The sequence below is a fragment of the Chiloscyllium plagiosum genome, chromosome 14, assembly GCF_004010195.1.
Source record: "Chiloscyllium plagiosum isolate BGI_BamShark_2017 chromosome 14, ASM401019v2, whole genome shotgun sequence".
Lineage (NCBI taxonomy): Eukaryota > Metazoa > Chordata > Chondrichthyes > Orectolobiformes > Hemiscylliidae > Chiloscyllium > Chiloscyllium plagiosum.
The window spans coordinates 14,798,855-14,822,061 of record NC_057723.1 but is presented as its reverse complement, the minus strand read 5'-3'; the positions used below and the strand labels follow the sequence as shown (position 1 = coordinate 14,822,061).

The 23,207-nt window shown below is 40.7% G+C and overlaps 1 protein-coding gene across 3 annotated transcripts in view; it reads left to right on the top strand.

Annotated features, from left to right (window-relative positions):
- The window catches only part of LOC122556511 (protocadherin Fat 1-like), a 156,069-nt gene that overhangs the window by 66,842 nt on the left and 66,020 nt on the right, over positions 1–23,207 (top strand). For all 3 annotated transcript variants that reach the window (XM_043703236.1, XM_043703233.1, XM_043703234.1), the window contains exons 4-5: positions 17,238–17,299; positions 18,745–19,059. In XM_043703236.1, coding sequence (XP_043559171.1) covers positions 17,238–17,299; positions 18,745–19,059 — 377 coding nt within the window. The remainder of the gene's footprint in view (positions 1–17,237; positions 17,300–18,744; positions 19,060–23,207) is intronic.

The window sequence follows — 23,207 nt, the reverse complement described above, 5'->3', positions numbered from 1 at the left end:
GTCATTGCGGTTTCTCGCTGTGGCACATCGGAACTGCTGGTCAATGAGTTGAGCATTGTACTCCATTCTTATGAGGGCATCCTTCAGTACTTCCAATTGCTCGTCTCGCTCCTGTACAGATCCTGTGTATGCATAGGGCTTGTACATAGGGGATGGTTGTTTTAATATGTTTTGGGTGGAAGCTGGAGAAGTGTAGCATTGTGACTTTATTCATGGGTTTGCAGGAGAGTGAGGTGCTGAGGTACCCATCCTTGATGGAGATGCATGTGTCCAAGAATGAGACAGATACCAGAGAGTAGTCCATAGTGAGTTTGATAGTGGGATGAAACTCATTGATATCACTGTGTAGTTATTTCAGTGACACCTTGCCATGGGTCCAGAGGAAGAAGCTGTAGTCAATATACCTGGTATTTCGTGTTGGTTGGAGGTCCTGTGTAGAGAAGATATCTTGTTCGAACCTGTGCATGAAAGTATTGGCATATTGGGGTACAAAGTTGGTCCCCATGGCTGTTCCTTGTGTCTGGATGAAGAACTGGTTGTCAAAGGTGAAAACGCTGTGGTCAAGGATAAAGTGGATGAGTTTAGGATGGTGCTCGGAGATTGGCAGTTATTGGTGTTGAGTACTGAGGCTGTTGGCACGATGCTGTCATTGTGGGGGATGCTGGTGTAGAGTGCTGAAACGTCCACTGTGACAAGGAATGTTCCCGGTTCGACTGGTCCATGGGTGCTGAGTCTCAAACTAGGTTGGCATGGTCTGATGTCATTGTCTCCATTGCTGATCCTGGCTGAAGCAGAAATGCACCATCTGCAGCAGAACCTCCAGTGGAGAGGGTGCTGATTTCCCCTTGTCTGCAATATCCAGGACAAATGTCAGGAACCATTGCAGGGCAGCTCTTTATTAACAGCACTTGTCAAGTTGCACCATGGGCTTTCAAAGATGGCTCGGGCATAAGAGATACTGGTGAATTCTGGGATATCCCAGCTGTGGTGAGGAGATCTGGGAATGGCACCCGGTAAGATGGGACTGCAGTCAGATGTGAGGGATGCCATGGGGGGCGGGATAGGTAGTTAATGAAGTGAGCTTTGGTAAAATATGGTGAGAAAACCCACTAGGCCTCACAGCGAATAATTCTCAAAAAAACTCAACATTACTGGCAAAATAGAGTAAGATATAGCACCAAAATTCCTGATTGTTTGCTGCACCTGCATGGTAGTTTTCAGTGACTCATGAACTTTTAGACACTGAATGATTATGAATAGGTTTCTCTGGCCCACTGTATTATGGTCCATTAAACGTTACACAGATGACCTCCAATTAAGCCTCATATTGTCCAAATGAAGGTGATGCTATATCTCTGCAGATAAATTCTATATGGATTGCTGATTGACTATTGTAGTCCTGACCATTTGTGTACTGACTATGTCTGGCAACAGTACAAAATGCTATTTTTTTGTTTGTTTTGGGCAATACTGATTTTATGGATTATTTTCCTGATTTCTTGTATAATTTACTAAAATTCTGCAGAATATTTCTCCTTAAATAATGTCAAAGAAATAGATTAATAATCGTGGTTAGCAGCATCCAGAAGGTACATTTTTAACTTAGAATATAAATTTGCATTTGTGAAAAACAGTTTGGAACTTGTCATTACAAGGTTATTGTGTTTGTGTCAGAAACCAGCCTCTGGTGGGAAGCTGTCTGAAGTTCATATTTTAATGGGGTGGACCCCCGAAATAAATGCAGTTTCTGTCCTATTAAGACCAGAGTGGAAGCGGTTCAGAGGAAGTGGGGGACTGATATAGATACTTAATGCGGACATCACTAAATCTTCTGGTTATCATGGAATAAAATGTTTTCACCAAAGTTTCCTCTGACATTACAAGGAAACACAATTTCAGAAAGGAGTTGGAGATCTGAGATCCATGAGGAAGAAGAGGTCATCTCCCTGGAGGCTGGAAGGTTAGGGCCACCTCTTCATGCAGCAGGGCACCTCTCTGTTCAGCATCATTTCCCTCTGTCTTCAAATCCTCTTCCTTTCTTACCTCCTGCTCCTTCAATTGATGAGCTGTCCCCTTCCAGAGCCTCACCATTCTCAAGGTCCACACCTCTCAGGCTGGCCATGTGCTGGACAGTGTGGCAGGCCATCTCCCATGACGGAGGCCCTTTCAGGAGGATACTGCAAGGCACCAACTCTATGCACAAGGCCCAGTGTTGTCTGAGCCTGTGATGCCCCATGGCTTGTGAATCTGATGTTTTGTTCAAATTTGACAGAGAGTGCATCTGCCACCTGGCTGATGCACTGGTGCGTAACTGCCTGTGAGATTCCGCAGAAATTGGCACTCTGAAGGGTGCAGCTATCTGTGACCATCTGTCTAGAGAGGCATGCTCTACTTCGGTACTCATGCTCAGCCATGTCCAGCTAGTTTTGAATCTGCCTTGGATATTGTGCTCAGGGTCATGAACCCTTCTCTTTTGTGTCCCATGTCTCACTTCTGATACCCAGCACTCTACTCATCCTGTGTAAGCTGTTGCTCCTCATGCCAGAAGGCCTCAATTTTCTGAGAGTATGGCACCCAGTTTCAGATGTAGCGTTCTTGTTGCTTAGTTGGAAAGATAAGAGGGGGATCTCATTGAAACTTACAGAATACTGAGAGGCCTGATTGAATGAATGCAGAAAAGATGTTTCCACTCGTCGGGGAGACTAGAACCCGGGACAGCCTCAGCATGAAGGGATGACCCTTTAGAACTGAGATGAAGGGGAATTTCTTCAGCCAGAGGGTGGGGAATCTGTAGAACTCATTGTCGCAGAACACTGAAGGCCAAGTCACTAAGTGACAGTGATGTTTGATTTTGACTTTATTGTCACATGTAATCAAGTACAAAAGTACAAGAATACAGTGAAAAGCATACAATGTCACCACACAAGGTGCCATCTTGGGTACAAGTATCTAGGTACAGAATCTTAAGGGCAAGGTAGAAAGAAAGAACAATGTTAAATGTTAAACATTGCAGTCATTATAGTTTAGCATAAAACATATGAAATAAGGTTAAAAGGTACACGTTGCAGACCTTCTCAGTTTAGAATAGAAAATAAAGAAATAAAGCTGAAAGTTCAGTTGTTACAATCTTTCTTAAGTGCTTAGCCACTTTGAGGAATCACTCCAGACTGGAGGTCCAAGCTGAGGCCACACCAGGGCATACTGGAACTACTATGTACTGCTGAGAGACCACCATGCCAGCCCGAGAAACCACCATGCTGGACCACTGACAGACTACCACACTGGGCCACCGAGAGACCACCACACTGGGCCACAGAGAGGCTACCACTTCTTGCCGAGAGACTGCTATGCCAGGCCACTGGAATCTCGATTTATAAGGGGATCAAAGGCCATATCAGCTTTGTTCAAGCGGTGGAGCAGTCTCGATGGGCTGAATGGCCTAATTCAGTTCCTATATCTTATACTGTTGCAGTCTATAAAACATAGGAGTCACTTGCTGCTGTGCTTTTGAGTTTGCTCAACCTAGTCACTCCCTAAGGCTATGAAGCAGTGATTTATAAGCAGGTCGCAAGCTACGGAGTTATATTTCAACAAGTGACCCTAATGGCTTAAGTAGGTGAACTCCGTGTCAGCAGCAAAATATTGGAGGTGTTGACCTTATACAATATTATATATCGAGTGAGAAAAGCACATTTTACATCTCTTTGAATTTTTATTTCCGTTGAGTATATCCGTGGCCACATTACAGACGGATGGAAACTAATGCAGACAAATGTGAAGTTCTGTACGTAGGAAGGAAATTATAGATGTATTGTGTTGAATCAGCTACAGATGGGATTACAGAAACTCATGAATCTTCATCGATACAAATTTAAACATGTCTACCCATCGCAGAGCAGTAGTCAACAAAACTAATAAAACGTTGCACAACACAGTCAAAACCACAGCATGTAATTTAGCAGAGGTGATGATCAAACCTATTGTGCACTTGGCAAGCCAGACCTTAAATACCACCTCCAGATAAATAGCAAAAGGCAAGAGGAACATTCAAGTGGTTAGGGCAGTTCTAAGAAGATCCATCAGACTAGTTTCAATGTCAAGAATCTGAGCTGTGAGGAAAGACTCAACAATGTGTGTCTGTTTCTCGCTAATGAGTTGGGAAGCTTCAAACAGGAAATTTCTCAACTCTGCAGCTATGTGTCTCCACAAACAATATTTTTGCCTGCAGAGGTAGAAGAGTAGGGGATCTGTAATTAGATGGTGAGCCAATCTTGCTCCAGGCATTCCTCAAATTAGAGTCCTCGGCCCAAGCATCTTCAGGTGCTTTAGAACATAGAACAGTACAGCACAGTACAGGCCCTTTGGCCCTCGAGGTTATGCTGTCCTTTTATCCTACTGTAAGATCAAACTAACCTACATGCCCTTCATTTCACTATCATCCATGTGCCAATCCAGGAGTCACTTAAATGTCCCTAATGTATCTGACTCTACTGCCATTGCTGGCAGTGCATTCTATGCATTGCCACTCTCTGGGTAAAGAACCTACCTCTGACATCTCGCCTAAACCTTCCTCCATTCACCTTAAAATTATGCCCCCTTGTGATAGCCAGTTCCACCCTGGGAAAAAGTCTCTGGCTATCCACCGTATCTATACTTATCATCATCTTGTCTTTACTAATGATACATCTTCCATCTTAAGGTCAGAGTTTGGGATATTCACTGATGATTGTACAATATTCAGTTGTGCTTGTGATTAGTATCAAAACAGTTCATATCCACATGGAGCTAGACTAATACACCATCCAGATTTAGACTGAGTAGCGGCAAGTAACATAAATGCAATGCTCACACCCAAAAGCAGAGAATCTAACCATCTTCCCATGACATTCAATGGCATTACCATCACCAAATCCCCATCATCAACGGCATGGCCAGAAACAGAAGTGGGCTAGCCATATGTATACTGTGGCTGCAAGAATAGGTCAGAGGCTATAAATTCCAGCAAGTAACCCACTTCCTGACTGCGCAAAACCTGTCACTAAGGCTCTTTTGATAGCACCCTTCACAAACTAACTCTACCACATAGAAGACAAGGGCAGCAGTTGCAAGGGCAGTGTTGGAACACCACACTTCCAAGTTCCCAAACTTGCCACATTCCATCCTGCCTTGGAACTATAGTGCTTTTCTTTCACCGTCACTGGGTTATAATTCTGGAATGCCCTTTCCTAACAGCACTGTGATAGTGCCTACAGCACACGGACAGCAGCAGTTCAAGAAGGCAGCTCACCACAACCTTTACACGGGCAATTAGGAATGGGCAATCAATACTGACTCAGGCAATGATGACCCACATCATGAGACTGAATCATAAAAAAAAGTGAACTGTAACATTTCCGCCTTTATAAACTGATCCCAGCTGAGTTGATCCATGAAGAAGGGCTTATGCTCGAAACGTCGATTCTCCTGTTCCTTGGATGCTGCCTGACCTGCTGCGCTTTTCCAGCAACACATTTTCAGCCCATTAGTGGGTTTAGCCAAGCATTTACGTAGAGGCAATCTGGAACAGAATCCAGAATCAGGTCCCACCCATCATTTTTAAGTGCCTCAGATCAACCTTTGTAAAAACCTGTCTAAATTTTCAATGACATCTTATAAAACTCCAACCTTTATTGCTTATAGTGTATATAAGTCGCCGCTCTCCAGAACTTAATGCAACTTAGAAAAATCACACATGAATACTTGTTCATTCTGAGAGTGGCTTCCTTGTTCTCCTTTGACAGTGTTCACTGAATATTCTGCAAAGGTCAGTTCTCCCACCTTTCTGGCAGCTATTATTGAGTGCACTGACCATTGAGGCTTTACAGCTGGCAGATAATGCATCAGGATCACTGGGGCCAAGTGGCCAAGAATGAATCTACAGTTTACACTATTCAGAGCTGCTCAGTTTGTGAGTGAAAAGGCTGGTTCTCGAGCAGGTTTGGTTTAGTCGGTGGTTTTCCTTATGATGTTCTTATTATGTGAGTCTCTAAGGAGCCTATATTTTCTGTGTTTCTCAAATCCCTATCAATTTCTCTGGTTCCAGTAATATCAATTCACAAGACCTCTCTGATTTCCACCTTCCTCCTGACACACAGATTCTGCCATGATTTTGAGTGAGAAGAATTCCTAAAGCTTGAACGATATTAATGGCTTCCAGTTCTGTTTAGATGTCTGTGGTTTATGCCCTCAATTAATAGACATCTATGACACAATAACCTGCAACTTTTGAGTCTGATGCGAGAAGATAATGGTTATAGTTTTTTGGCTGAAATAAAATTCTGCTCACTTTTAAGATGAGTGTTTTAAGTGGTGCAGACTGGATATGGTTATTCAAGGTAAAGAAAAATTTAACCCGGAATGCTATTTTAACTTAAACTGCAGGAATGAAACAGAAGGGCGCAGATTGAAACTGGAGTAAGGTTCTTTCCAAACAGACAGCAGAAAATTATTTTTCATACAAAATAAATGAATAACATGTTGAATAAGATTCCAGGTTGAGCAATGAAGACAAACATGTTGGAACAATTACACAATGAAAATGGGGTTCATGATTGCAATGTTAGGAACTGTTTGAATGATTAAGATGGAAGATTGTCTGAATGGTCTTTCTCATCCATAATTATATTTTGACTTTGGTATGATGAAAGACTATAATGATAAAAAGAATGAACAATGTAAGAAATATGCTACAAGGGCTTGTGGGTGTAGGGAAACATTGACTCAAAATTGACAAGTGTTAAGAGCGAGAACTGGAGATAGAATAATTGTCTTTTCCTTGAGGCAAATTACTGACTAATAATTGCTGGCCCAGCTGTGATCAGCTTTTTATTGAACAGAAATACAGAATTGAACCTGGATCTTCTGATCTAGATAATGAATAGCACAGGAGCAGGCTGTCTTTTCTTCCCTTCAAACATTACCCAAGCTAACTATCAGAGATTACATGTCTATGGAGGAACAAGGTTGAAAGAGAGTACAAAGTGTTTGGTTGCAGTTTGTGTCCACCATGAGCCTGGGCAGGCTTGATGGGACAGCTATTCTTGGCTTTTTGTCTGTCATTTTCGTAGATAAGTATTTTCCCGCCCGGGGCAACATTACCTTGCACCACCAGCTAAATCAAGTCAAACAACTTCTTCATTCTTTCATTTAAGCCAACAATTCACTTGCACTGTTGGTCTCTATACCAACAACTTCTGTAATTTAAACATCGTTAATTGTGTAAAACTCCATGAGATTTGGCATCTTAAAGCTCTATGTAGATGGTGAAATCATATTACAGGATCTTTACATATTGGAATGCTTTACTGTGTTTTATGATGGAATATAATTATAGTTTAATTTGGAATTTGAAACTGAAACAATTTGCATCAATTAATAAGGCTAATTGTGAAGCTAACCTGTTTATATAAAAACAATTCTTGCCAATGTTGATGTCAATTTAATGACTCTTGTTATCAGACTTATGAATAACAATAATTTACAAAATTACTGAACATCAGTGTATGAGTCAATGAAAAAACTCTCAACAAGGCAATTGTCTGCCCCAAGGAAATTGGTTAATTAGTAAAATCATGAAAGCAGAAAGAGACTTGATTTATAGTCAGCCATAAAATTTTCAAGTTTGATTTATTTTCTAAAAACTTAATGAATGAAGCAGATTATTTGCTGATAACATCCCAAATGCTGAGAAATTTTGCTATTGTGAAATTCACAACTCCACTAAATTGCTTACATTTGAATATATTATCAGACTCCACAACTTCCCTTTCCATTTATCTCAATCTTCTTCTTTCCCAATTCTTTCCCATTTATGATTCCCATATCATTATGTCTCTTTTTGCATTTGTTGGTTTTGTGGTTTCCTGATGCTCTGCCTTATTGATCTTTCATCAAGTCAAGTTAGGCAATCCTCCTGAAAGACTATAATTTAAGAGTTTCCCGTTTATTCACAAAGCCTCTGCTTTATATGAAACTTTTGACAAAGAATTTTGTTTCTACCGGTGGTGCCTTGGGTAGCCAGTGATACTTCATATTACACCTTAAGTAAATTATCAGACCTCCTTTGACTTAACTCTGTCCTGATACAGTATGGTGATGTAATTATAATTTAATAGCTGTGCAATACAGCTAAGTATGGAAGCAGGCCATTTGGCACATTGAGACTGCACCGCCCCTCTGTAAAGCAACCCACCTAGACCCACCCTATAACCCCGCATTTCCCATCGCTATTCACCTAACATACACATCCTTGGACATTATACGAAACTTAGCATGGCCAATCCACCCTAACCTACACATCTTCGGACTGTAGGAGGAAACCCACACAGACACAGGGAGAATGTGCAAACGGACAGTCCAAGGGTGGAACTGAACCTGGGTCTATGATGCTATGAGGCATCATTGCTAACCACTGAACCACTGTGCCACCCCCAATTCACCTAGGCTTTTTTCCATGTTCACAAATAGAGTTCATTGAAGCAAAGTCACTCACTGAGCTTGAGGCATTTTATGATGATAAATCTTAGAATTTATTCAGGTTAGGTCAATGTTTGGAATCAACAATGTCATTGGTCACTGACAATTTCATTATGCCTGCTTGAAATATTTTCCATGTATTTATTCTTATGAACAGTATCGGGTGAGAATCATCCAATCCTAAATTTAACTCTTCATAAGAACCCTGCTTAGGAGGAAACAAAAGAATTATTCTTTGCTTCATTATACACCTATGCGCCTGTTTATAGTTGTGTTCAGGTGAGTCAAGATTGGCAGCGTGATAACAGGCAAATGGAGTGTGTAATCAGTTCTTTTAGTCTCCAGGAAACATAAATCTGTGGTCTTGCTGGGAATGGAGAAAAGGCCCTTCCTGTTGAACCTTTCTTTCTTTATTCCATTTCCTTCCTGTCTTAGTGGTATCAACCCTTGGTGATACATTTATTCCATGAGCATCAACAATTGTCAATCTCTTCAACCACTTGACCGTTCTTCTTGAATGAGACTAGGCAATGAGTCCTGGTAAGTTATCCAATGAAGAAAGCTATCAGTGGAGACTCTGATCTTGTCTACACACTGATATCCACTCAATAGCCTCCATTATTCTACTGCAACTCAGGCAGAAACAATGTGAAAATAAAGCCTGTCACTTAACAGTGAGTGCCTTCTCTGACATCAGCTTTTCAAGTGTGCTGCCTCTCACCATTTGCCATGTATAAATGGGAGTAGGCTGGCTGATTTTCCTTCTTACCACTGTTCTGTTGATGACATCTAGGGAATGGTGGCAAAATAATGAAGTCAAATCAGGTTATTATAGAGTAATAGAAACATTTAGGAGAGGCCTACATTTCCTTAATAATGATCCTAGATGTTTAAAAGTCAAACGTCTTGAGTAGTCTCCAGCTTTTGGTGTAAATAGCAGCAAGAAAATCCACCCTCTTGAAGTTGTTCTCTCTTTGATCTGGGACTGCAGTGGATGCCCTCGACAGCATCATTGCTGGTTCCTCCTCTGCAGCAGTGGGCTCATTTTCGATGAGTGTAATCTTGCCAGATTCCCTATTGTGTACAGAATGTGGCTTAAAGGAAACAGGCAATGGAGTAGAATATGATTTAGCAAATGGAACTGCTCGCCTGCTTTGGGTAGGTTATGCAAATCCAGCCTTTTTACTTTCAACAGTGTGTTAGATAACACTTCTCTGGATTAAATTCCTTTCACTCATTGTCTGCCAATCTATCTATAACTTGTTGCAGTTGGTTCATGTCACCTTCTGTAGTTGCTATGCCACATCGTCAAATTTACTGTCATGAGTAAATGTTAAAATGTTGCTCTCCCAATTCCCATATCAAGTCATTAGCGTTTATCAGAAAGTCTGATCGCAATTGCTTCACAAATAATCTGCGCTTCCAGTTACAAATATGCAAACAAGAAACAAGAGTAAGACCATTCGGCCCTTCAAGTCTGTAACACAATTCAATAAGTTCATGTCAGATCTGATTTTAACCTTGACTCTACACTCCTGCATAAACCCAATAATCTTTCCCCTTGATAAATAAGAATCCAATTCTCCCTTAAAAATATTTAAAGATTCTGCAATCACTCAAGAAAGCCTTTCCAAAGACTTGCAACCCCCTGAGAGAATAATATATTTCCTCATTTCTGTTTAAAATGGGTGACCCTTTATTTTAAACTATGGCTCCTACTTTCAAATTCAAGCAAGATACAACTTGCATTATTTCAGCTAAATGTACCATCATGAACTACTTCCTTTCCGCGGTTTTTGTTTGTTATGCTTTAAGGTATCTTTGATGAACATTAGGATACGCTCAGACATTTGTGGTCAGCTAAGCATCTCTTATGTTAGAAAAAACTGCAACTCCACCGTCACAGCATACTATAGTGCTGTCCTTTAAACATATTCTATGTCAATTTGATACAACAGTCACTCATCTCTCATTCTCTTTTTGGTTTTTGTAGATGATATTAACATTGCCTGGGGCCAGGAAACAAGAACAGGTTAATTCATGGGCAAAATAAATCAGCAATTTGATTTTCCATTTTCTCTGTTTAGACAAGGTTTGGAAAGGTATCAAGTTGCAGCAGTAACAAACACATCTGCACACTTTATTGTTTAGCACTAAGTGCCTAGCTGCTATGTGCAGCACGAATAGGTGGTACATGATTAAACACAATTCAGTTGGTGGCAGTCTTACCCCTGGTTGTGAATACTGTGTTCCACTCTGGAGACTTGATCACAAATTTCAGGCTGATCTTCCAGTGCAAAATGGAGTGTTGTAGTGTCAGAAATGGCAATATTTCAACAAGATGTCGAACTGAAACCAACTTTGCTGTCTTAGGTGGGTGCAAAAGATTACATGGCCATATTTTGATTTATCAGAATTACCTCCAGTGTCATGACCAATATTAATGCTGAACCAACATAATTAAAACTAATAATCTTGTCATTATGGGATTATCGTTTGCAGGGTTTAGTTGCATATACAAATTGATTGCCATGTTTCTTTTGTTATGAAGGAGGCCAGACCACTCAAAATATTCTTAAGCAGGCAATCCAGGCCATAACTTTGCAATTTTTTTTGGTAAGTGTACAGTGAAAATTACCCGGAGTAAGATAGCTAGGTTGACTACCAGGTTTTAAAACAGACAAAAATGTATTCATTAAATTACATAATGAAACACAAAGTACAGAATAAAGAACCCCTCCAGAACTCAGTCAATTCAAACTGGACTTAATTATGCTAATCTGAATATACACAACACTCCCAATAAGCAAACCCCATTAAAAACCAGTACAAATGGAACACATGCTTACAGGTTGAAGTTAGAAGGGCAGAGAGAAAGAGAGATTGTTTGTTTCCACACGGCTCACTGTTGTACTTCCAACCAGTTCTGAACTGAACTAAATGGCCCTGCTCGAGAGCTGACCACTCCCCTTTCATTATACAGGTCACTTTTAAAACATGACCATTTTGGCCTGAAGTCTCATCTATTTACATAGAAACAAAAAAGGCTTCTCAATACCCTTTAATCTCTGCACCAAACCAGTCTAATCAGCACCGAGAGCGGTTCATTAACCCTCTGAAGAAATTACCTCCAGTGTTATGACCAATATTAATGCTGAACCAACATAATTAAAACTAATAATCTTGTCAATATGGGATTATCGTTTGCAGGGTTTAGTTGCATATACAAATTGATTGCCATGAGGACATAGTATCCTTGAAAAAAGAAAGAGCTTTTAGAAAAAAGGAGACATCTCTCCCCTTAAAAAAATGAACCATTAATACCAAAAGATAGCTTCATTTTTAAAACCTTCAAAAACACAGTTAGTAGTCTATATACACACATATACACTATACTAACTATCAGCATGCAAATTCAGGCTGTAGCACACCCCCATATCGCATTTGAGTCTCGATAACGCATCGGCAATCAGGTTTTCACGACCTGCCACATGCACAGTTGTCAAATTGAATGGCCACAACCACAAGCTCCATCTGAACAGTCTGGCACCTTTATCCTTAAATCTTTCCACAAATGTGAATGGGTTATGATCAGTGTGTACGATTGTTTCAGATGCATTGCTGGGAGTATAAACACTGAAATGGTGTGATGCCAACACCAAGCTTAAAGTCTCTTTCTCGACCGTTGAACATTTCTGTAGATGAATGTTCAACTTCCTGGAAAATTACCCGATGGGTCTTTCTATTCCCTTGTCATTCCTCCTGCAGGAGCACCGCACCGACACCCACATCACTGGCATCGATAGCCACCTTAAAAGGCTTCGTATAGTTTGGTGTGGCTAATACCGGGGCAGGGGTTAACACAGTTTTTAGGCTGTCCACTGAAACCTCTCGCCCTTTTTTAACAATTCAGTGAGTGGAACAGCCACACTGCTAAAGTTCAGCACAAACTTTCAGTAATATCCACTCAACCCCAGGAACTGTAGTACTGCTTTGTTTTTGTCGACCGTGTAGGAAATTCCCCAATTACTTTCGTTTTCGCATCCGATGGGTCATTTGTCCATGTCCAGTCACCTGGCCCAGGAAGGTGACTTGGGCTTTGGCAAATTCATTTTTAGCTAGGTTTACTACCAAACCTGTCTTCCAAAGTCAACCAAACAAGTCCGATAAATGCTGTCAGTGTTCCTTCCATGAGTGACTAAAATCACCGGGTCATCAATATACATCACACAGTTGGGTATTTCTGGCAATGACCTTATGAGTTAGTCTCTGAAATTTGGCTGGAACGTTTTTCGTACCAAATGGCATGACTTTGAACTGATACAGTCCATTTGGCATTACGAAAGCTGAAATCGCTTTTGCTCTTTCAGACAGAGGTACTTGCCTCTGAGCATGTCTAACTTAGAAATGTAAGTTGCTTGTCCCCCTCTTTTGACAAAGTCCTCCAGCCATGGAATTGGATATGCATCAGTCTTTGTAATGGTATTGACTTTGCGATAGTCCACACATAACCGTTGAATACCATCTGGCTTTGGCACCACGACTCTGGGTGAGCTCCAGACACTGTAACTCATTTCGATTGTACCAATGGAGCACGCACTCTATCTCCTTCTGAGCCTGTGCCAACTTTAGAGAGATATGCCTATAAGGATATTGCTAATTGGAACAGCATCTCCTATATCTGCATCATGCACATTTAGGTTAGTATCTCCCAGTTTATTTCCACGTATCTCCCTATGTGATAGTAATAACTCTTTCAGGTCGTTTCAATTTTCTTGTGGAAGGTAACTCAATAATTTATCCTAATTTTTGACAACTTCCTCATTGTTCCATTTGATTTCAGGAATGTCCAGTTCAGAATCCTCTGAACTTGGTTCTTCCTTCTGTGCTGTAATCATTAACACCTTTTCCTCTTGTTTTCCTTCCCTATCAAAACACAAGTAGTTAACTACTTATCAAGTAGTTCACCCTACTCACGTTCCTCTCAAGTTGATAAGGTCAACTAAACCTGGCTTTTAAAGGCTCACCTGTGACTGGAAGCAACACCAATACCTTATCCCCAGTTGCAAAAATGTGAATTTGTGATTTCTTATCTGCTTTCTTTTTCGTTGTATCCTGTGATACTTTTAAATGCTGTCTAGCCAACTCTCCAGCTCTATTGAGTCGTTCTCTAAAGTGTGACACATAGTACAAATGGATGATCTCTGAATTCTGACTTATTCATTTCTCCTTAATCAATTTTAATGGTCCTCTTACTTAATGCCCAAATATTAATTCAAATGGACTGAATTTGGTCGATTGATTTGGTGCATCTCTGATCGCAACAAGTACAAACAGAACTCCCTTATCCCAATCATCTGGATAATCCTGACCATAAGCTCCTAACATCGTTTTTAATGTTTGATGCCATATCTCTAGCACTCCCTGCGATTCCGGATGGTACGCAGTAGATTTGAATTGTTTTATTCCCAAGTTATCCCTAACCTCCTTGAATAGTTTGGATGTGAAGTTTTATCCTTGATCTGACTGGATATTGGTAGTCCGTATCTAGTAAAAAAATTAAATAATTCTTCTAAACCCTTTTAGCTGTGATGTTGCGTAATGGGATTGCCTCTGGAAACCTAGTTGGCACATCCATTATTTTTAATAAATACGAATTCCCATTTTTTGTTTGAGGTAGGAGACCTACACAATTAATAAAGACTCTTGTGAAAGGTTCCTCAAATGCTGGAATATGTATTAAAGGTACAGGTTTTATTACTGCCTGTGGTTTTCTGATTAGCTTGCATGTATGACACATTTGACAAAATTCACCTACATCCTTCTGTAGTCCAGGCCAGTAAAAATGCCTTTGTATTTTAGCCTGTGTTTTCCTCACCCCTAAATGACCTCCAAATGGTAGCTCATGCATCACTCGCAGCACCTCCTTTCTAAACCCTACTGGCAAAACAATTTGATGAAAATCTGCCCATTTCCTCATTAAGACATCATTTGTTAAGTAATAAAGCACAGGAATGCATTCACTCTCCTTCTCTGTAAATGCCTTTTGATACAACCTTTTTAACTCCTCATCTTTCTGTTGTAACCAGAGCTAAAGAAACTTGCATGTTTACCTATTTGCTCCTGCTCTGTTCCACTTATCTGACTGAAGAAAGTTTCTGAAAAAGCGATGTCAGCTTCCTTGTATGTGCCTTTTGATCTCTCCTGCTTCACCTTGTGCCTCTGTGACCTTGTGATCACACAAGCAGGGAAATTTCCTGGAAAGACAGTCTTCAAGTCTTCGGTTGCCTGCATCTCCACTGGCTTTTCAACTAGAGTAGGCAGCAAGCCATCCCACCACAAATTCTCCACATTTCTTTGGACTCTCTAGCCTCACTTTGCACAATTCAGCACTTCTTGTCTCACCATGAATTCCTGTTACCAGTACCTTTTCTGGCAATAGTCCCTCAGGAATACATATCTCCCCATCCTTCAGCATTACTGACTGAGAGGATCCTGTGTCCCTTAATATTGTAACCTCCTTACCTACTGCTCCTGGCCTATGTGAATAAACTTTACCATTGCATGTATATTTTTTAAGCAGATCTGGCACGTCCTCCTTAACAACCTCTGATCATCTTGTACACTCTGAGGCAGTTATCTAACTTCCATTGTGCTTTTTGTTACTAGTCCAACAAAATTTCCAGGCTTGTCTGGTTTTCCTACACCTTGCTTTCTCCTCGGCCACCAACATGAGTTTGTGTGGCCCATTTTATTACAATGAAACACTGGACCTTTTTAACTTCTTTGTCCCCTTCAAGGGTTTCTTTTGTACCCTGTGATAAATTATCTTTATGATCTTCACTGAGATCTACCTTTCCCTTTCCACGTGAGGATTTGTCTTTGCCCCAATTTCTATCCCTTATGGAGTGAAATTGATTCTGGAAGCCAAACAGTGTTTTATGGACCAGGTCATAATCATCAGCCACTTCAGCTGCTAACCTTGCTGTTTTAACTCTCTGCTCTTCCACATGAGTTTGCACTACTTCAGGTAGTGAATTTTTGAATTCCTCCAAAATAATTACCTCTCTGAGGGCATCATAGTTTTGCTCGATTTTTAAAGCTCTTATCCATCCATTGAAATTACTCTGTTTGATCCTTTCAAACTCAATATAGGTTTGACCAGGGTCCTTCCTTAGATTCCTACAACATTGTCTTTAGCTTCTGAAACAAGCTCAAAGGTACTTAAAATGGCTTTTTTTCACCTCCTCACACTCCCCAGGTACCTCCTCTGACAGTGATGTGAACACCTTACTAGCCCTACCTGCAAGTTTTATTTGGATCAACACAACCCACATTGCCACTGGCCACTGCATTTGTTTAGCCACCTTTTCAAATGAGAAGAAAAAGGCTTCCATATCTTTCTCAGCAAATGTAGGCAATGCTTATCCATACTTAAACAGTTTCTCATTGGGCTTCTGATTACCAGGAGAAAGTGAGGACTGCAGATGCTGGAGATCAGAGCTGAAAATGTGTTGCTGGAAAAGCGCAGCAGATCAGGCAGCATCCAAGGAGCAGGAGAATCGACATTTCGGGGATGAGCTCTTCTTCAGCCCTTCTTCTGATTACCAAAGGCTTGTTCATCCTCACTCTCTTCCTCACTGAGCCTACACTCAGCCTTTATCTCCAGCCTTTTAAGCTGCCTTTCCTTTTTAAGTGCCAGTTTTTGAAGTTCAAAAGCTCTCTCTTTTTCTCTCTCTTCTGCTTTTAATCACAACTCAAACTGTTTCATTTCTGCTGCCCTTTCTTTATCTAACACAAACTGCTTCATTTGCAATTGAATTCTTGCCATCTCTATAGATTCTGACGGTTTCTCCAACAAGTTTAAATGCTGAGCTACTGCTGTAATTGTCTCTCCTTTTCTCGCAGAAACAGACAGTTCCAATTCCAGCTTCTCTGCTAATTCCTGCAGCTTGGTCTTATTCACTTTTTGCAAATCTTCCAAACTGACCGTTTCCACTTCCAGAAAACTTTTGCCAACTGAAAGCCATTACGATCCCAAACTTTGTCTACCCAACCAAACCAACACCCAAAATAAAGGCATTAGCACCTACAACTCACTGTTTAAAATCCCGCAAAGAGCCCCCAATTTGTAATGGACTAGGCCAGACCACTCAAGCACATTCTTAAGCAGGCAGCCCTGACCATAACTTTGCAATTTGTTTCAATAAGTATAAAATTACCCAAATTAAAGTAGCGAGCTTGACTACAATGTTTTAATACAGACAAAAATTTTGAATCTCAGAGTTGTCATTTTCATCTGTACCTGCTTGTGACATTGTAATGGATTGAGAGCTTATTTTCCAAGTCCAAATATCCAAATTGGCAAAGAAGCATCTCTGAAGGTGCCAGGCATTTCTAGCATCTCTGACTGGCCCAGATGGAGGCCAGTCATCAATAGTGGAAAGACCAGGTGAAAGCCCAAGAAAATCCCAACACCCACTTCTTCAAATGTCACCGGCCTCACCAGTGGCTAGGTGTGCAGATCTCGCATTGGACTGCTTAGTTACCTCAGGAGTTTCTATTCTTAAATAGATAGGGAAACCATATTGAAGCTGCCAGCAGATGGACCCATTTTAATTCAGCAAATGTGAATCATCCTGTAAAGCCTTGATTGAAATGGTTTTTGCTTTCACCTTCAGAACATATCTTACACAGAATAATTTTCTTGTTTTTGATTCTAGGTCTCATCACCACCACAATGCGTATGCTGGACCGTGAAAAGAGAAATGAACACACCCTAGAGGTGAGTAGAATGAGGCCATCAGGTTAGCTGTCTCTACACTGAGACATCATATGGCCAGAGGCATCATACCATCATAGGTAAGACAGTGGGCAGGCTGAGGAATAAAAGTACCATTTTTAAAAAATATTTTGTCTGAAAATCTAAAGGATTTGTTATTTCTTCCTTGAGGAAATGTAGAAAGTCATGCTGGAGCCATCAAGGGAATGTCTTGGTTCAGACTATTGAGACCAGTGTGCTATGGATTTCTACACCCTTTTCACCCTCTTTCCTGTTCGGTGTGTATTTCTGCTAAAGCAGGACTTCTACTGGTCACCTTAATGCTTCCCTTGGCCCTAATCCATTTTTCTTCACTAGCTCCATGACAAAACTAAGTTCCCACAGCCCCATTACCAGCCGCTACCAAACTATTGTGCAGTCAAAAGTTTGGCTGGTGAAGGTTACCGCGGCATACTTTGGAGGTTTCATGTAGCAGGAGAAAGAAATAACCAGCTGCCCTGACTTTTGTTTCTCTATTAATATTTCTATTATCAACAGGGATTGTGCTTAGTAACACTTCAACACACACTTCCATCTTTTTATTTTCTGTTCCTTGCTTCATTCTGCACATCTCAGAACACTTCAGCATAATGACTAACCTATACCCTCTACATCCAAGAGCACAAAGCAACATGTTTAACATTTACCTCTGCCACACATTTGCCCACATGTGGGTAGGCACAGATTGTCCTGGTGGAACTGAGCCACAGGTACTGGTGGAAGTTGGCAATTCATAAGAGAGAAACTAGAGTGTTTTCTGTCTTCCCCAGTCAGTGGGACAGCAGGCAAAAGACCTAAGCTTTCTTTCCTGAGTTGGAATTAAAGTGAATTAAAATTTGTCGGGTCTGTTACCCCTTGAGAGAAAAGGGTTAATTTCGGGCCTCCTTAATTTGACAGATTCCAATTGGATGCTTTAACAAGTTTAGGTATTTTGTGTTGCTTGGATACGTAGCATTAGTCTCACACTTTAAACATTCGCACTCAGAAAGAGTATTGTACCACCACCTGTAGTTTTACGCTGGTGTGATTCAGTGATGAAACAGTTGCTATACGGAAGTTCTGGGCACTTGAAGTGCAATTTCCCATCTTTCCCACCTAAAAATTTCATGTGGGCAGTATGGCATCAGGAAATACCCTCACTACTGAAAACTTGAAAGCAATCATTTTCATTTCATGGCCAATGCTGTTCTTATGTGAACACTTACAGTTATATCAAATCCATCGATGTGTCATTTTAATGTGTGAGAGATGAGTTGAACTTTAAAGAAATATCACTATTAATTTTCCCTGTATATCACTTGGCTGAGATGCACTTAAAATAACTGTGACTCTGGACACTGAATAGAAATAGTTATGTGTGTCTCACTGATGTTTGTGAAAGTGTATATGCCCTTTCTGTTTCTTTGCAGGTGACTGTTAGTGACAATGGTGTTCCTCCAAGACAGTCCACAGCAAAGGTAGTGGTAGAAGTTATGGATGAAAATGATAATGCTCCAAGGTTCCCAGAAATTCTGTATAATGTTAGACTGCTGGAACGCAATAGCTCCACGAAGCCTCAGCCCATCTACAGGGTGATCGCTTCTGACCATGATGCTGGCTCAAATGCAGATGTCACCTACAGCATTGAGGACAGCCCCGAGGAAGGAAAATTCAAAATTCATCCAAAGTCTGGGATGGTCTCATCTACGTGGGCATTCACAGCAGAGGACTATGATATTTTAACGGTGAGTAGGAATGGACCTTTTAACATTTCACTCTTTTCATTGGTTGAAGTGGTTTGAGACTTTTGAGTGGATGGAACTGAAAATTCTAAAATAAGTGAAATATTGCGGAGAATCCCTCACCTGCTGCTAAAGCCTTCTCAGTTTCTTGCTGCACGATACTTCACTATACTCCTAGCTGACTTTCAATTTTGTAGAAACTTAAGGCCATTCAAAACTCAAGTTTATGTGTTAGCTTGTGCCATGTTATCATTCCCCATTCAGTAAACCTTCAGTTTTAAAATTCTCATAGTTGTTTTCAAATCTTCCTGTATCTTTGTAACCTGCTACAGCCCCACAACTATTTGAGATAGCTATGCTCCTCTGGTTTTGTCTTCTTGAGCTTAGCTTAATTATCTGACATCCAGATCAGGATGAGTCGGAATTTCTTTCAATGTCCAATCTAGTTTTATAATTCTCTTGTGAATCAGCTTACATTAAAGTGCTACAAAAATGCTAATTCTCTTTTATCATTAGACACAATTTTCTCTTTTCTTACCCTGAGACAGCTCTCGTTATCATTGTAAATAATAACCGAAAGAACTGCAGATTCTGTAAATCAGAATTAAAAACAGAAGTTGCTGGAAAAGCTCAGCAGGCCAGGCAGTATTTGAAAAGAGAAATCAAAGTTAACATTTAGAGTCCAGTGGCCCTGCCTGAGAGGGAGCCCTTCATTCTTCTTGCCCTAGGCCACGTCCCATTATTTATTTTCTCATAGTTAAAGTAAATCTGGTAAATAAGCTAGTAGGCTAGTTGTTTCTGATGAAGTATTCTGATCAGGTATTCCTGATGAAGGGCTTTTGCCCGAAACATCGATTTTACTGCTCCTTGAATGCTGCCTGAACTGCTGTGCTCTTCCAGCACCACTAAACCAGAATCTGGTTTCCAGCATCTGCAGTCATTGTTTTTACCTAGGCTAGTTGTTTAGTTAAGATTAGAGTGGTGCTGGAAAAGCACAGCAGGTCAGGCAGCATCTGAGGAGCAAGAAAATTGGCATTTCGGGCAATAGCCCTTCATCAGGATGCCCTGATAGAATTATAGAAATTTGCAACACTGAAGAATGCCGTTCAATTCACCACTCCGGTGCTGTGTCTTTTAAAGAACAGTGGGGCTTAGTTCCAAACCCTGTCTTTTTGTTTGTGACCCTCTTTATTCCATATCCTCACATACTCCTCCTCCATCCTTTAAAAAGTGAATTGTGTTAATGCAAGCTGAAGGGGATGATCATGGGAAATGGTTCAGAAACAGAAAAAGAAACCATTGCACAAGGGTTCATTGTTACAGAAGATTGGAAATACATACTGGAGCAGGCTACTCCTATAAAAACAGGCCATTCAGCCCACCGATGTATATTTGCCTCAAAGATAGTTCCCTGCGTTGCAAGTTTCTTATTCTACCCAGTCTTAGTGAAAAAGTACTGCTGAATAACTTAGTGGATTAATTAATAATTCCCTTCCATGTAATATTTCTGTGTCGTCCCTATCAACCACTTCATAATTTTAAGGCTGTCTGCCATCTCTTAAGAAAAGAGAGCTCTCAGAGAAAAAAAATCATTGAAATTGGTACAGAATAAACATTTGTAAAGTTAAGCTATCAATTCTTGGAAGCATAATTTGAATGTAAATTCACCCAATCATTAAAAGGTAATTGTCTACATGAAAGAGGCAGCCCTATTTAATTTGAAAGAGGAGAAACAGCAGAAGGAGACTTGAATCATAATTATATGTGCAGTTGATGCCATAATGTGCTGTGTTGCCTGTTTGAAAGTGAACACACTCAGCTTTGCCAATTTTTTTTTGTGAAACTGTTCAATATTCTATACAACATTTAAAGAAAAGCACAAACAAAGATGTGTTTAATTGCAGCTTCTAAGAACATGTTGCATTAAATTGAAATAAAACCTCAGTACAGAGAAACAAGAAAGGTGTGCTGGGATTATTGTTTAAACATGTTTATGTATAAAAGGCAAATATTGTTGACTTTTAATTAAGAACAATCGAACCTTTAGTAATACTGCTGAATCCTCAGTATCCTCAAAGAATTTTTGCCAACAGTAGCTTTGTTAAAGAGTAGATAATAGCTCAGCCACTTCTGGTAGTCTATTAACTGAGCTAGTTATAAAGAAACTGGCCATTTGACCCACTGACCCAACATTATTTGTGTTTCATAAGAACCTACAACTACCCCATTTTATCTGACCTTATCAGTATAACTTTCTTTCCTTTATCCCACATTTTCATTCAATAGCCCCTTAAATGTGCCTGTAATGTTTGCCTCAACTACCCACTGTGTGTCAGCAAGTTGCACTTCCAACCACCAATGGGTGTTCATGAGCTGCAAATCCAATTATTTAATGATGCTACCTTTATAATTCTTGGTTTTGGATCTTCCCACAAAAGGAATCATTTTTTCTAAATCTATGTGATCTATACCTTCATAATTTAAAAAAAAACTCCAATCTCTGTTATGTCTTCTGTTTTCGAAAATAAAAAGCCCCAGCCTGTCTGATCTACATAGAACTGCCGAGTTTCGGTAAATTGTTTTTGCATCTTCCCCAGTGTCCTCCATATCTGTTTTGCAATATGTAGACCAGAACTCTTCACAACATCAGATGTGTCAGGAAGCTGACATGGCTTCCTTCTTCCATAACTGTGGTTTCCCACTCACTGTGGTGGAAAGGGCCCCCAATCATACCTGACTTATCACTGTGATTCCGTTCTTGCCTCTTCCCATCATTCACAACAGCATGATCAGGTCCCCCTAGTCTTCACTTTTCACCCCACCAGCCTGTGCACTCAAACGATTATTCTCCGCCATTTCAGACAACTCCTGCAGAACGCCACCACCAAACACATCTTCACCTAGTCTGCCTTTCGCAGGGGCCACTCCCTCAGGGACCCCCTACCCCATTCTTCAACCACCAACACCACTCTTCCTCCCCACAGACCTTCGCATGTAACTGCAAAAGATGCAACACCTGCCCCTTCACCTCCTTCCTGTTCACTATCCAAGGGCCGAAACGGTCTTTCCAGGTGAAGCAGCATTTCACCTGTACCTTCTCCAATCTTATGTATTATATTCACCGCACCTAATGTGACCTACTCTACATTGGAGAAAGCAAATGCAGACCTCTGGTCTGTGCGCAAGCATGACCCTGACCTTCCTGTAGCTGTCATTTTAGTAGTGTCCTGCTCACATGCCCATGTGTCCTTGGCATGCTGCAACTCTCCAGCGAATCACAGCACAAACTGGAGGAACAACAGCTCACCTTCAGACCAGGTACTTTACTGCCTTCTGGATTCAGTATTGAGTTCAACACCTTCAAACTGTGAACTCAATCCCATTCCTTCCCTTTTAGCTTTACTTTTTACAGTCTCTGCCACCATGCCCTCTCTTCCATGCCCCTCCTCCAGTGGAACTGTCTATTCTTTCCAATCTGGCAGTTCAACACACCATTGTTTTGCTCATTCCAATCACTTAATCTGCGCTATCAACATCCTTTCTCCCTAGCATTCCACCACCCTCATCTCCACTGTTGTATAAGTGGTGCCCCCTCCACATTTCACTACAGCTCTGATGAAGAGTCATCTAAACTCAAAATGCTTGCATCTCTCTCTCCACAGATGCTGCCTGACCTGCTGTGATTTCCAATAAATGCATCAGTCCTGGCTGTCACTACAGCTGATTGATACTAAGTATCAAAGCTCTAATGCATCACATACACGAGGCAAATAAACACCACTGTGACTGAACTAAAGGTGCCTACAACATTATATTTAATCCAGCAGACAAAATAAAATCTGTATTATAAATTTGCGGTGTAATGATGGCCTCATTCTGATAATGCTGCACTTAAAGTGCTTCAGGGTATTTATCAGCTTCACCTGCACCCAGAACATAGAACATAGAGCAATACAGCACAGAACAGGCCCTCGATGTTGCGCCGACCTGTGAACTATTCTCAGCTCATACCCCTACACTATCTCATCATCATCCATGTGCTTATCTAAGGATTGTTTAAATCTCCCTAATGTGGCTGAGTTAACTACATTGGCAGGTAGGGCATTCCATGCCCTTACCACTCTGAGTAAAGAACCTACCTCTGACATCTG